At 39.2% G+C, this 14,593-nt stretch overlaps 1 protein-coding gene across 2 annotated transcripts in view; it reads left to right on the top strand.

The window, feature by feature from the left end:
- The window catches only part of gmppab (GDP-mannose pyrophosphorylase Ab), a 56,556-nt gene extending 42,562 nt beyond the window's left edge, over positions 1–13,994 (top strand). For both annotated transcript variants that reach the window (XM_060918976.1, XM_060918977.1), the window contains exons 7-12: positions 2,014–2,148; positions 2,246–2,343; positions 2,439–2,485; positions 2,576–2,668; positions 4,513–4,681; positions 13,171–13,994. In XM_060918976.1, the coding sequence (XP_060774959.1) occupies positions 2,014–2,148; positions 2,246–2,343; positions 2,439–2,485; positions 2,576–2,668; positions 4,513–4,681; positions 13,171–13,271 (643 nt within the window). In that variant the 3' untranslated portion in view covers positions 13,272–13,994. The remainder of the gene's footprint in view (positions 1–2,013; positions 2,149–2,245; positions 2,344–2,438; positions 2,486–2,575; positions 2,669–4,512; positions 4,682–13,170) is intronic.
- Positions 13,995–14,593: the final 599 nt, after the last annotated feature.

The following is a 14,593-nucleotide window of genomic DNA, read 5'->3' on the forward strand; positions in this document are numbered from 1 at the left end:
CAGAATTTCGTAAACCGGCTCACTGAGGGAATTGAACTCATTTTGTTGGAACTTTATTGATGTAACGCTTGAATAATTACTATAAAAAGTGGTGATTTTCAACAATCCCTAAAAGATATAAAAGAATAAGGTATCATTACTATATTGTCTGGAGCGATTACATGCAATACTCTGAGTAATTTTCTTTCGTCTTAAACCAAATTCGATCGGCCTGTATGTAGAAAATGTGACAAAATATGTAGACGACTTTTACTATTTATGTAAACTGTGTATTACTATTATTTAACTCATATTTGAGATTTGATTGCATCTTTAAGGTCTTCAAGGAGTTTGGCCTTATCATGTAGCCTTAGTGGCGAGCCAGCGAGTGTAAATAATCTGCACATGAACACATGACACTGTTAAAGTCACTTCAGCATGTCTCTTACAATCATTTACCCCGCCATGGGCAATGCTAAAGTCACTGTTACAAACAGTACAGCGCGCAACACCGTCATTATTTTACCTCTATTAGGTAAGAGGACACTTTCGTGTAGGTGAAGTGGGTTTTGTATTTTGTTTTTTTGGGCACTCTGTCATGATGCTCCTGGATACATTGAACTGATAGACTCTCGCTTTGGGAGAGAAGGCGTAAAGCCCCGCCCACACAGAACACTGATTGGTCTACTTAACAAGACGGCGCAATCAGGATGTGCTCTCTCTCTCGTATGCGTGTGCCCGCTGTCACTCGAGATTCCGGGATATTGTATGTAATTTGCGGGCGTCAGGGAGCCGCTATCTGAGAGACTCCTGGCACTTCCGGGAGAGCTGGAAACAATTCAGCTTGTCCCGTTGAACAAACAGATGTCCAGACCAAACGATTCCTTGTCACATACAGTCGGACTAGCATTAATGTCAAGCCCTGCTTTCCACCAACGCCAGTAGATTCAGGCTGATATTATTTATAGACTGCCAACTTTGTTGGAGGAGGTTATGTTTTCGCCTCCGTTTGTTTGTCTGTCTGTTCCCAACATCACGCAAAAAGTAGGGAATGGATTTTAATGAAATTGTGAGGAAAGGTGGGCCAAGGAACAATTGATTACATTTTGATGCAAATCCGGATATGTGGCTCTACCGAGTGCCCTTCTAGTTATTTTTGAGCTGAATGAAACTCAAATTGAAGTGACCAGTCAAACAGGCTAAAACTATAAGAACAGCTTTGATGGGGATGAGTTGTGATTTCTACCACTCTTAACAAAAATAAAAATGTACTTAATGAACCTTAAATCATTCCATTAAAAATGCCGGTATTACTTTTAGCAGTGTGAGAGAATTATGATCTTGGAACTAGACTTTAAAGGAGAACTGAAGTCTTTTTAAACTTGCTTTATTTCTTAATTAACGTGTTATTCAATTACGTTTTCAGTTTTAGTAACCTTATATCGTGATTCATATTGGCAACTAATTGCAATTAAATATTAGACTTATTGGCCTATTCAGTTTTTAGCCATGTTGAATTTAGTTAATTTGGTCCACAGCAGGCGTCACTTATCCGCACAATCTTCACGAGACTTGTGCGAGACTTCGAAACGTGAAGTGTCAGCCAGGTGTCAGTGCCGCCATTTTGAAAACTATTTTCCAAATGAAATATTGCACAAAAATTAGTTTAAATGACGATTACTGCCTACTTTTTTCAAACTTTCCTGATTGCTATCAAAACGAACAACCTCTGGCATTCGAAAGAGGGCACGCACGTCTTTTGACAACGTTGGCAGATGTCAGTCACTTTGACTTCTGCTGTACGTTTTACTTCTGTCCTATGATGTCTCGCACAGGTCTCAATAAATCTTGTTTATGGCCATTGCTTTGACATATGGACTGATATATTACATAGCATATTTCAAACATTCATAACTTGCTATAGCAGTGAAAAATAGCTATCAAAAATGCATTCCTATATTGAATAAAATGAGAAATGATAATAAAAAATTTGCCTTCAGTTCTCCTTTAAATTGAGTTGATACGTTTCCACAGAGAGGAGCCTTCATATGGCAGGCAGCTGCGGGAACTGATCTGCTTGGAGCAGGACATCTTTACAATGCTGGCCGCACAGAAAAAACTCTACGTCCACAAAACTCAGCACTTCTGGAGCCAGATTAAATCAGCAGGGTATGCACAGAAGCGCATTCTAATTGTGATTATTCCTCCATTTCAAACTAGATCATTTCAGTCACTTCATGTGACCAGTACCTATTTTGATTGACAGCTCAGCAATATATGCCAGTCGTTTGTACCTGAACCAATATAATGAGACACATCCTGAAAGACTGGCCAGTAACCAAGAAGGAGGCCCAAAAATAATAGGTATTATTATTATTATTATTATTAATAATAATAATAATAAATATAAACCTGTGTGGATGTGTTTTATGAAAATGAATAATACTTTCCACCTACAGGGAACGTATACATCCATCCGACAGCTAATATTGACTCCACGGCTGTTGTAAGTATATTACAACAGTCTTCAAGCATCATATTGAAGAGTGTCAAAGGAGTATGATGTTACTGTATAACCGTTTTAATACCTCTTCAGCTGGGCCCTAATGTCTCGATAGGGAAAGGTGTAATAATCGGCGCAGGAGTTCGACTGAGAGAATCAATCGTCCTACATGGTGCAACACTGCAGGTACAGAAGCGGAGTGTCCCTTAGCTACGGAGTGTACATTATATCCGCCATTTGATTTGTTTGATCACTTTTGTGTTGTCCTGCTGTTCTGTTTCGCTCACACATTTCCACAGCTTTTGCACTGTTACAGTTCCCAAAAGAGATGACTGAGGGAAATTACAGTGGTGCTTGAAAGTTTGTGAACCCTTTAGAATTTTCTATATTTCTGCATAAATATGACCTAAAACATCATCAGATTTTCAAAGAAGTCCTAAAAGTAGATAAAGAGAACCCAGTTAAACAAATGAACCAAAAATATTATACTTGGTCATTTATTTATTAAGGAAAATGATCCAATATTACATATCCATGAGTGGTAAAAGTATGTGAACCTTTGCTTTCAGTATCTGGTGTGACCCCCTTGTGCAGCAATAACTGCAACTAAACATTTCCGGTAACTGTTGATCGGCTTGGAGGAATTTTAGCCCATTCCTCCATACAGAACAGCTTCAACTCTGGGATGTTGGTGGGTTTCCTCACATGAACTGCTTGCTTCAGGTCCTTCCACAACATTTAGATTGGATTAAGGTCAGGACTTTGACTTGGCCATTCCAAAACATTAAATTTATTCTTCTTCAACCATTCTTTGGTAGAACAACTTGTGTGCTTAGGGTTGTTGTCTTGCTGCATGACCCACCTTCTCTTGAGATTCAGTTCATGGACAGATGTCCTGACATTTTCCTTTAGAATTCGCTGCTATAATTCAGAATTCATTGTTCCATCAATGATGGCAAGCCGTCCTGACCCAGATGCAGTAAAACAGGCCCAAATCATGATACTATCACCACCATGTTTCACAGATGGGATAAGGTTCTTATGCTGGAATGCAGTGTTTTCCTTTCTCCAAACATAACGCCTCTCATTTAAACCAAAATGTTCTATTTTGGTCTCATCCGTCCACAAAGCATTTTTCCAATAGCCTTCTGGCTTGTCCACATGATCTTTAGCAAACTGCAGATGAGCAGCAATGTTCTTTTTGGACAGCAGTGGCTTTCTCTTTGCAACCCTGCCATGCACACCATTGTTGTTCAGTGTTCTCCTGATGGTGGACTCATGAACATTAACATTGGCTAATGTGAGACAGGCCTTCAGTTGCTTAGAAGTTACCCTGGGTTCCTTTGTGACCTCGCCAACTATTACATGCCTTGCTCTTGGAGTGATCTTTGTTGGTAGACCACTTCCTGGGGAAGGTAACAATGGTCTTGAATTTCCTCCATTTGTACACAATCTGTCTGACTGTGGATTGGTGGAGTCCAAACTCTTTAGAGATGGTTTTGTAACCTTTTCCAGCCTGATGAGCATCAACAATGCTTTTTCTGAGGTCCTCAGAAATCTCCTTTGTTCGTGCCATATTACACTTCCACAAACATGTGTTGTGAAGATCAGACTTTGATAGATCCCTGTTCTTTAAATAAAACAGGGTGCCCACTCACACCTGATTGTCATCCCACTGATTGAAAACACCTGACTCTAATTTCACCTTCAAATTAACTGCTAATCCTAGAGGTTCACATACTTTTGCCACTCACAGATATGTAATATTGGATCATTTTCCTCAATAAGTAAATGGCCAAGTGTAATATTTTTGTCTCATTTGTTTAACTGGGTTCTCTTTATTGACTTTTAGGACTTGTGTGAAAATCTGATGATGTTTTAGGTCATATTTATGCAGAAATATAGAAAATTTTAAAGGGTTCACAAACTTTCAAGCACCACTGTAGGTGTGTTGTGGAAGCCGAAATGGGACAAACATGCAGGCTGAATAGGATCTGCATTAAATGGTTTTTCCTGGTGTCTTGTTTCAGGATCACTGCTGTGTGCTTAACAGTATCGTAGGCTGGGACAGTACAATTGGAAAGTGGGCGAGAGTGGAGGGGACACCGAGCGACCCCAACCCCAATGACCCCTATGCTAAAATTGACAGTGAGACTCTGTTCAGAGATGGAGGTTTGACTCCATCTATTACAATACTGGGTATGTTGTGTTTTTCTTCCTCTTAGCAGCTAAACATACAGATTTTTCAATTTCAACCAGATCAAAGAAATATCATACATTGCATTACTGGCATTTAGTGGCCGCTCTTATCCAGAGTGAGGTACAACAGCCTGGGGAGCAGTTAAGTGTTAGGTGCCTTGCTCAAGGGCACTTCAGCCATTCCTGCTGGTCCAGGGAATCGAACTGGTGATGTTTTGGTCCAAAACCTGCCTCTCTAACCATTAAACCATGGCTTCCCCCATTTATATGGCTGCCATCTAAATCTACGATATAAGATGCATCTTTGTCAGTCCATTTATCTGGTCAGTCTCTAATTTATCACTTCATTCATCAGCAAAACATAACTCAGAAGCTAGCTAGTTTGGTTGCTTTGAGAGATATCCATTCTAACTTGCTATTTTGATGTGTTGCTCTGAGCTATTGCGAGGGTTGCCAAATATATATTTATTAATGCTTGGGAAATTTCTAATAGTCTTTAAACTGTGGAAATTTCCTTTGTGAGCATGAATTTGTTGGAAGTTGATGGATTTGAGAATTGTTTTATGGTGAATAAGATTTAAATCACGACTTGATTGAGATATATCAGAAATTATTCTGTCCACATTTACTGGATACGAGCAATTGCATGCTCTGATTGGCTACTCTACTACTGGGATATCAGCTCATATACCATGAGCAGGAAAAAACAAATGGCAGAGCGTGTTGATGAACCAACCAAGGGTGAAAAACAGGCAAAAAAAAAAATGGAATCAAAGTATTTGATGGTAAGAACATATCTTTATTTCATTTTATTTTAAGAATTATTATTGTAGCATTTTTCACAATTTGTTACTGTCATTTCACCAGTTTGTTTACATTCTAAGTGGAAATGGGTTGGCTGGACATTTTGTATAAAGTTTTATTTATTGAATTTGCAAAAGATAAGAATGAAAAAAATGCTCCGTTTCTCAAAATCCAGTGAATGTGGACAGAATAAAGCAGTTATTCCACTCAATCTTGTCATACTGTACATGGCTTATAGCCAACTATCAGCTATCAGCTCATGTACGCATCAATTTCGTGGAATACCTGTTAAACATCTGGCAGCCCTAGCCACTGTGAAGCCTGTGTGAGTCTTCGTATTGCAAACCAGCCAACCAGATTAGAGCTCATCAACATATTAATAACTCCACCAAAAATGGGAATACCACTTTTTTTCATCCAAGGACCACCTTTAATGAAAACGTCATCATTTCCATTTGGTACAAGTGATTGACCATGGCTATGAACAAGTCTGTGGTGGGGGATTTTCTTTTCAGAATAGACCCAACCCATAACTACGTCATCACTTGTTTACTGCAATGCATTCTGGGCGATACTTGGGGTCAGCTCCGCTGTATTGTTTACTTTCGCCTTTGTTAAACACTGCATTGTTCTGTGTAACCGGTTTTAACCATGCTACCTAAAGTGAATTGCTGTGTGCCTTACTGTGTCTCCACAACAAAGAGAACACCTCATTTGAGCTTTTATCAGCTGCCAGTCAAGAAGAAGAGAAGAAAGAAATGGATAAGTTTAATCCGTAACAAAAATGTTTGAACTGAATGGAAATGGACAAGTGCTTGTAGCTTACATTTCTCTGGTGGGGAAAAAGACGTACTTAAACTGTGCCCCAGCAATATTTCGATGGTCTGCGGAACGGCCTTCAGTTATAGATGATTATAACAATCGACACTGTTCATCGTCTGAAACTAGCAATATTCCAAAGCCTGTAAAACAAAGAAGCATTCTTCGTCCTTTGCCTCTCAACGTACTGAAGCCGAATGAGCCTGTCGGACCGATAAAACTCCCAAACCACGAAGGGTTCTCTTTCGGGTATGTACAACCCCGATTCCAAAAAGGTTGGGACAAAGTACAAATTGTAAATAAAAACAGAATGCAATGATGTGGAAGTTTCAAAATTCCATATTTTATTCAGAATAGAACATAGATGACATATCAAATGTTTAAACTGAGAAAATGTATCATTTAAAGAGAAAAATTAGGTGATTTTAAATTTCATGACAACAACACATCTCAAAAAAGTTGGGACAAGGCCATGTTTACCACTGTGAGACATCCCCTTTTCTCTTTACAACAGTCTGTAAATGTCTGGGGACTGAGGAGACAAGTTGCTCAAGTTTAGGGATAGGAATGTTAACCCATTCTTGTCTAATGTAGGATTCTAGTTGCTCAACTGTCTTAGGTCTTTTTTGTCATATCTTCCATTTTATGATGCGCCAAATGTTTTCTATGGGTGAAAGATCTGGACTGCAGGCTGGCCAGTTCAGTACCTGGACCCTTCTTCTATGCAGCCATGATGCTGTAATTGATGCAGTATGTGGTTTGGCATTGTCATGTTGGAAAATGCAAGGTCTTCCCTGAAAGTGACGTCGTCTGGATGGGAGCATATGTTGCTCTAGAATCTGGATATACCTTTCAGCATTGATGGTGTCTTTCCAGATGTGTAAGCTGCCCATGCCACACACACTAATGCAACCCCATACCATCAGAGATGCAGGCTTCTGAACTGAGCGCTGATAACAACTTGGGTCGTCCTTCTCTTCTTTAGTCCGAATGACACGGTGTCCCTGATTTCCATAAAGAACTTCAAATTTTCATTCGTCTGACCACAGAACAGTTTTCCACTTTGCCACAGTCCATTTTAAATGAGCCTTGGCCCAGAGAAGACATCTGCGCTTCTGGATCATGTTTAGATACGGCTTCTTCTTTGAACTATAGAGTTTTAGCTGGCAACAATGGATGGCACGGTGAATTGTGTTCACAGATAATGTTCTCTGGAAATATTCCTGAGCCCATTTTGTGATTTCCAATACAGAAGCATGCCTGTATGTGATGCAGTGCTGTCTAAGGGCCCGAAGATCACGGGCACCCAGTATGGTTTTCCAGCCTTGACCCTTATGCACAAAGATTCTTCCAGATTCTCTGAATCTTTTGATGATATTATGCACTGTAGATGATGATATGCTCAAACGCTTTGCAATTTTACACTGTCGAACTCCTTTCTGATATTGCTCCACTATTTGTCGGTGCAGAATTAGGGGGATTGGTGATCCTCTTCCCATCTTTACTTCTGAGAGCCGCTGCCACTCCAAGATGCTCTTTTTATACCCAGTCATGTTAATGACCTATTGCCAATTGACCTAATGAGTTGCAATTTGGTCCTCCAGCTGTTCCTTTTTTGTACCTTTAACTTTTCCAGCTTCTTAACCCTGTCCCAACTTTTTTGAGATGTGTTGCTGTCATGAAATTTCAAATGAGGCAATATTTGGCATGAAATTTCAAAATGTCTCACTTTCGACATTTGATATGTTGTCTATGTTCTATTTTGAATACAATATCAGTTTTTGAGATTTGTAAATTATTGCATTCCGTTTTTATTTACAATTTGTACTTTGTCCCAACTTTTTTGGAATCGGGGTTGTATAACGTTCAGTGTGCCTCACTAGCGGCATTTATTGAAGAAAATGCATTTATATTGAACATGACACGGCAGATCAGCGGGTTTCCAAAAATTTTTTTGTTTTGTAATGTTTCCTGATATCAAGTTTTATTTAACTAATCACTCATTTATAAATGTTTCGATGCTGTTCATCTGGGCCCGGGATCACGACGCAATCTTAGACCTTAAGTCAACAGTTGATTTTTCATAATAGTAAGTAAGTAAGTAATGCTTTATTTGTCCCACAAAGGGCAATTTGTTTTGCAGAAGTAGCATACATGATAAACACAAACAGACACACACATTTCCACACAAAGTTTAAAATAATAATAAATAAAGAATACAAAAATGAGAAAAAGGGAGGGGGAGGGGTAGAGGTTATCTCTGTTTGGTAGTTTCCCTTACTGCATCTGTAACTTTCATTGTGTTGGATCAAGATTAAGTACAAGGCATAAGATTTCATTAGAACAAAGCTTCTTAGAAAACGGTAAGGGATAACTGAAGATTAAAAGAAACAAATTTTGACTGAAGTCTAAAATTGCTTCGTGACCCAACATACGTCGTCAGAAATAAGACATTGAGATTTGATGATGTTGTTGTGTTATGCGGTAGACTTGGTCTGGACTCTTACCTTTTCACCAAGCTTGATTTGGATTCCAATTTTACTGCTGTAAACCCTCGACATGTTATCCACCTCTTTAAATCACCAATTTCATTGTCTTCCATGACAGAGGACAGCAAAATCGCTCCTCTCACATCGCTCTCAGGTAAAATTAATCTAACATCCATCATATTGCTCAACTACCTACCCTGGCTATCCCCCACAATGCATTGCGGTAAACAAGTGATGATGTAGTTATGCTTGGGGGCTATCCTTGACTTGCAAGTGACGTCAAAGCAAAATAGAAATCCGGATGTCGGCCATGTTGGTGGATATACAAATGTGGGGTCAAGCGACATTCCATACAAAACATAGTCACGCATGCGCAACACTCTGTTTTTCCGCTGCTTTAAGTGTTCTTTTAGCTATGCCATATCTTTGTGCTGTATATGGTTGTGGTCTCAACAGTACTCGTGACTGTGGCACGTTCCGATTTTTTAGAATTCTGTCCCTGATTCGGAAAGAGGGTGAGGAAACTCTGAGGCTTAATACGGAGAGGAGATGAGGGGATCAGGACACGTCGTGCAGTGACCATTTTGTCCAAACCCTTTTTCATATGCATTATCAATAATTTTATATTTCAGGTATTCCGGTGTTCGTGAACGAAAGCCCCGCGAGAGCACTGCTCCGTGCCTAAAGATTTAATATGATCCAGCCGGCTTTAAAAATTAATAACTTGGCCAATGGAGCTCAGAGTGAAGCCATATTCTACAGGCACCTCTCTCTAAGCCTCCCCCTTTGAAAGAGCATGGTTTCGGGTTGGTAGGACAGTACCTCAGCCTGGGATTCACAAACGAATCCCCTGCAAGAGTGCTGCTTGGCACCTAAAGAGTTAATATGATCCAGCCGGAAACATAGACATGCAAGTGAGCAGCCTGCAATGACAAGGGAGTTAACTCATCCCAGGGTCAGCAAGTGGCACGGGCCGACGTGATTATCCCCCCAGTATGCTCTTTAGTGTTGAAGTGCACGTACTATGGCACTCATTTGCTTTACAAAAATGTGTTTTGCTTCAGTCAAATTCCACTGAGAATTCCTCCTTTTTTTGAACAAACAAATACCTGAAATATAAAATAATTGATAGTGCGTATGAAAAAGGCTTTGGACAAAATTACCTGTATTCGTACTCGATGGTTGATACAATCGTCTTATCTTCAGAAAAGTCTGACTTTTTTAAATAATATGGGTCAAAACCACACATATCTATCTTCTCTCGACCATTTAAATCATGGTAATACTGAGAAAATTCAGCATTGTTTACAGACATGCTTTCAGCGGCTGCCATCCTAGTTGCTTTGTATATCCACCATCATGGTGGACGCTCATGACGTAGCACATTTTGATCACGTGGTTGCAAGTCATCTATTCTATGTGCTTTTATTATGTAAGGAATAAAACACAACAACAGGGCATACTGTTATAGGAAATTGATCAATATTTTGTTTGTTTTATTCCTCTTACACCATAGCAATTGTCCAACACTGACATTTTTTTTAACATTTCTTTACAGAAACATTATCGATTTATAATTACATTTAATTTTGTTCAAGTTAGTTCATGTTATCACTTACTTCACCTTGTTTTGAGCTCTATCACTCCATCCTGAAGAGTTTCTGTCAGAAAATGTACAGTTACAACTTTAGCTTTGACTGTTACAAAACTCTGACACTGGTGACTCCATCCAAAAAAAAATGCAAAATAAATGTCTCCTCACAGAAAAATGATCAACATAGAAACAATTATACACATTTTTTTAATCTGTGTATGTGGACCGCCTGCTATACAAGTCCCTGTGAATGAGTTGTTACTATAGAAACGACACCTTATTAGAGAGAGTGTAAATAAAAAAAAAAGACCAAACATAAACCTGTGATTTGACTTGTAGCTGAAAATACTGTCAGAGCTGCTGTGTAAATGTGGTGTAATTAAGTTATTTATTACCGCCACTATTATTCTAAACTATAGATCATTTTAAAATATAAGAAAAACAACAAAACAAAAAAAAAAAACCCAAAAACTAAGACTTAGAAAAATATTCCTGAATGAATTATCATCATGGAAATGTTTCCAATAGATGGCGCTGTTGCTTTCAGGCAGTCAGCATCCAGCCAGGCACACCATTGCAGATGTACAGTGGACATAACACAACCTGTTAAAATGATAGGTTTTTCTGATGTAAAAAAAAAGACCGCGATAAATAATTTCAAAACTTTCCCCACCTTTAATGTGACCTATAATCTGTACAATTCAATTGAAAAACAAACAAATCTGTTTGGGGGAAAAACAAACAAACAAAAAAAAAACGTACAATAAGCTGGTTGTATAAGTGTGCACACCCTTAAACTAATACTTTGTTGAAGCACCTTTTGATTTAATTACAGCATTCAGTCTTTTTGGGTTCACACCTGTCATCAATTAAAATGACTCTGATTAACCCCGAATAAAGTTCAGACATTTACTCAGTTGCCTCCTCCAGCAAAAGCCAGGGTTCACAGAGAGCTCACAAAGCATCAAAGGGATCTCATTGTTGAAAGGTATCAGTCAAGAGCAGGGTACAAAAACATTTCCACAGCATTAGATATACCATGGAGCACAGTGAAAACATCAAGAAGTGGAGAAGATATGGGACAATGGTGACATTACTGAGAACTGGACGTCCCTCCAAAATTGATGAAAAGACAATATGAGAACTTGTCAGGGAGGCTGCCAAGAGGCCTACAGCAACACTGAAGGAGCTGCAGGAATTTCTGGCAAGTACTGGTTGTGTACTACATGTGACAGCAATCTCCCGTATTCTCCATATGTCTGGACTATGAGGTAGGGGCAAAGAAAAACATCCAGGCCAGGGTAAATTTTGCAAAAAAAAAATACATCAACTCTCCCAAAAGCATGTGGAAAAATGTATTGTGGTCCGATGAAACCAAGGTTAAACTTTTTGGCCACAATTCCAAAAGGTATGTTTGGTGCAAAAACAACACTGCGCATCACCAAAAGAACACCATACCCACGGTGAAGCATGGTGGTGGCAGCATCATGTTTTGGGGTTGTTTTTCTTCAGCTGGAACAGGGGCTTTAGTCAAGGTGGAGGGAATAATGAACCGTTCTAAATACCAGTCAGTTTTGGCCCAAAACCTTCAGGTGTCTGCTAGAAAGATGAAGATGAAGAGGAATTTCATCTTTCAGCACGACAATGACCCCAAAAAAGTTTTGGAATGGCCCAGCCAGAGCCCAGACCTAAATCCAATTTAAAATCTGTGGGGTGACCTGAAGAGGGCTGTGGACAAGAGATGCCCTCGCAATCTGACTGATTTGGAGCGCTTTTGCAAGGAAGGGTGGGCAAATATTGCCAAGTCTAGATGTGGCAGGCTGATGGACTCCGACCCAAAAAGACTGAATGCTGTAATTAAATCAAAAGCTGCTTCAACAAAGTATTAGTTTAAGGGTGTGCACACTTATGCAACCAGTTTATTGTATGTTTTTTATTTTTTGTTTCCCCCCCTTAACAGATTTGTTTGTTTTCAATTGAATTGTACAGGTTATAGGTCACATTAAAGGTGAGAAAAGTTTTGAAATTATTTATTGTGGTCTCATTTTTTTACATCAGAAAAAACGATCATTTTAACGGGGTGTGTACACTTTTTTTTTATATCCACTGTAGTTGTGTGCTGGTCAGAAAGAAAACTGAAACAAAGACAGGCCAGTCAAGCATTTCGGCAGCAACCTGCATTTACACCCACCCACCTGCTGTTTTATGCGGTTCTCTAATCAGCCGATCCATGGACAGCAGCGCAATGCATAAAATCATGCAGATACAAATCAAGAGCTTCAGTTAATATTCACTTCAAACATCAGAATGAGGAAAATTGTGATCTCAAAGTGTGACTTTCTTTCACTGTGACATGGGTGTTGGTTTGAGCCAGATGGACTGGTTTGAGTATTTCAGAAAGTGCTGATTTCCTGGGATTTTCACACACAACAGTCTCTAGAGTTTACACAAAATGGTGCAGAAAACAAAAAAAACATTCAGTGAGCAATGACAGTTCTGTGGGTGGAAACAAACACCTTGTTGATAAGAGAGGTCAGAAGAAAATGGCCAGATTGGGTCGAGCTTTTTTTTTGCCAGGAAGGATATAGTAACTCTCAGCAATTCTTTCCAACCATGGTGAGCAGAAAAGCATCTCAGCATGCAACAGCAGATCACATTAGGTTCCACCCCTGCCAGCCAAGAACAGGAATCTTAGAATCATGAACAAGTTCCTATTAAAGTGGCCGGTGAGTATGTATGACATTAATTTCAAACTGATGTAGTGTTTTTCTATTTATCCTCAGGGTGCAACGTGAACATTCCATCGGAAGTCATCATTCGAAACTCGATTGTACTTCCTCACAAGGATCTAAACAGGAGCTTCAAGAACCAGATCATCCTCTAGAGAACTCTCTTGTCTACAGAAAAAGACATAAATGATCTCGGCTCAAAAAGAAATACTATAGTGATTGTAAAGAATATTTTTATATAGCATATACAGTATTTGGTGTCTACATGTTGGTGTAGGTTTACTGCTCTTTAGGATTTTAGGTGCATTTTTTTAATGGTATAAATTGCATAATAAGGTCTATCTGGTGAATGATTGTAAGTCATGATACATTTCCTGTTCTGAAGAACAACCTGTGAGTAATTTTCAGTGTGGTTGCTCAGATATTTATCAGTCTCCAAGTAAACACCATGAACAGGCAGAGCACTACGCACTTTGAAAGGTGCTGCTGAAGCATTCAGGGATGCAGAAGATCCTTGCTTCTTGCATGTATGTATGTATGTTTACATGAACTGAAGTGACTTTTAAGACTCATCATGTTCCGCTGCTGATTAATGTGAAGATTTGCAAGATGAGCAAAATGAGAATGTGTTCAAATCAGCCCTGGAATGTTGCATTGGTTTGAACTGAAGCATACAGTACACTCACTGTATGTGTGATTTCCTGAGAGTTTGTGGAATGATAAAGTTAACATTCGATATAAATTATCAATAAGTACACAGCGAAGCAATTTGGAGCGATATGAAATCCACAACAGGATGACAAACAGATTGCCGAGCCTCATGTTTTTCGTTTTCCTACTTTTTAATGAACAAATAATACACATCAGAGCCGAATGCACCGCTGCTTCTTCTTCATGTTGCTGGTTTGTTCAAAGTTTACATTATTCAAGTTCTGTCACAGATTGAAGATGGCAGAGCCAGATGGGTGAACAGATTTTAAAGACAGTTTTAGATCAGTAGTCAACGGTGTTGACGTGTCTGGTTAAGAGTTGGCCTGCTGTTTTGGCTGAGTGAACTAAAAAAGAAACAAAGTACATATGGGAATTTTTCAGAATAAGCTTGAAAAGGTTTTTTTTTTCCCCCCCGGATAGTCTCAAAGTTAGACCTTGTTGCACTGTTATTGCTAATTGATCCTTTCTTTGGGTCTAGTTGAAGGCTGTTACACCAACCTGAACTCTGCCAACTTCGTTTTCTTTGGGTTGAATACAATCCAATTATCATGTAAAGCCTGAAGCTCACCAACCTGAAACACTGTGTATCTAAATCAGAAAGTGTGTGTGTGTGTGCATGCGTGTTGGTGTGTAAGAGAGAGAGAGAGACACTTCCTAAGACATTAACTTCTCGAATCCATTTGTGTGGGTGGCAGAATGAAGAAGAAACTCCACAAAGTTTAGTAAAGAAGAGAAGATTAAGTGGATTTCTTCCGCCTTGATGCGT

Source organism: Neoarius graeffei, chromosome 4, assembly GCF_027579695.1.
Source record: "Neoarius graeffei isolate fNeoGra1 chromosome 4, fNeoGra1.pri, whole genome shotgun sequence".
Lineage (NCBI taxonomy): Eukaryota > Metazoa > Chordata > Actinopteri > Siluriformes > Ariidae > Neoarius > Neoarius graeffei.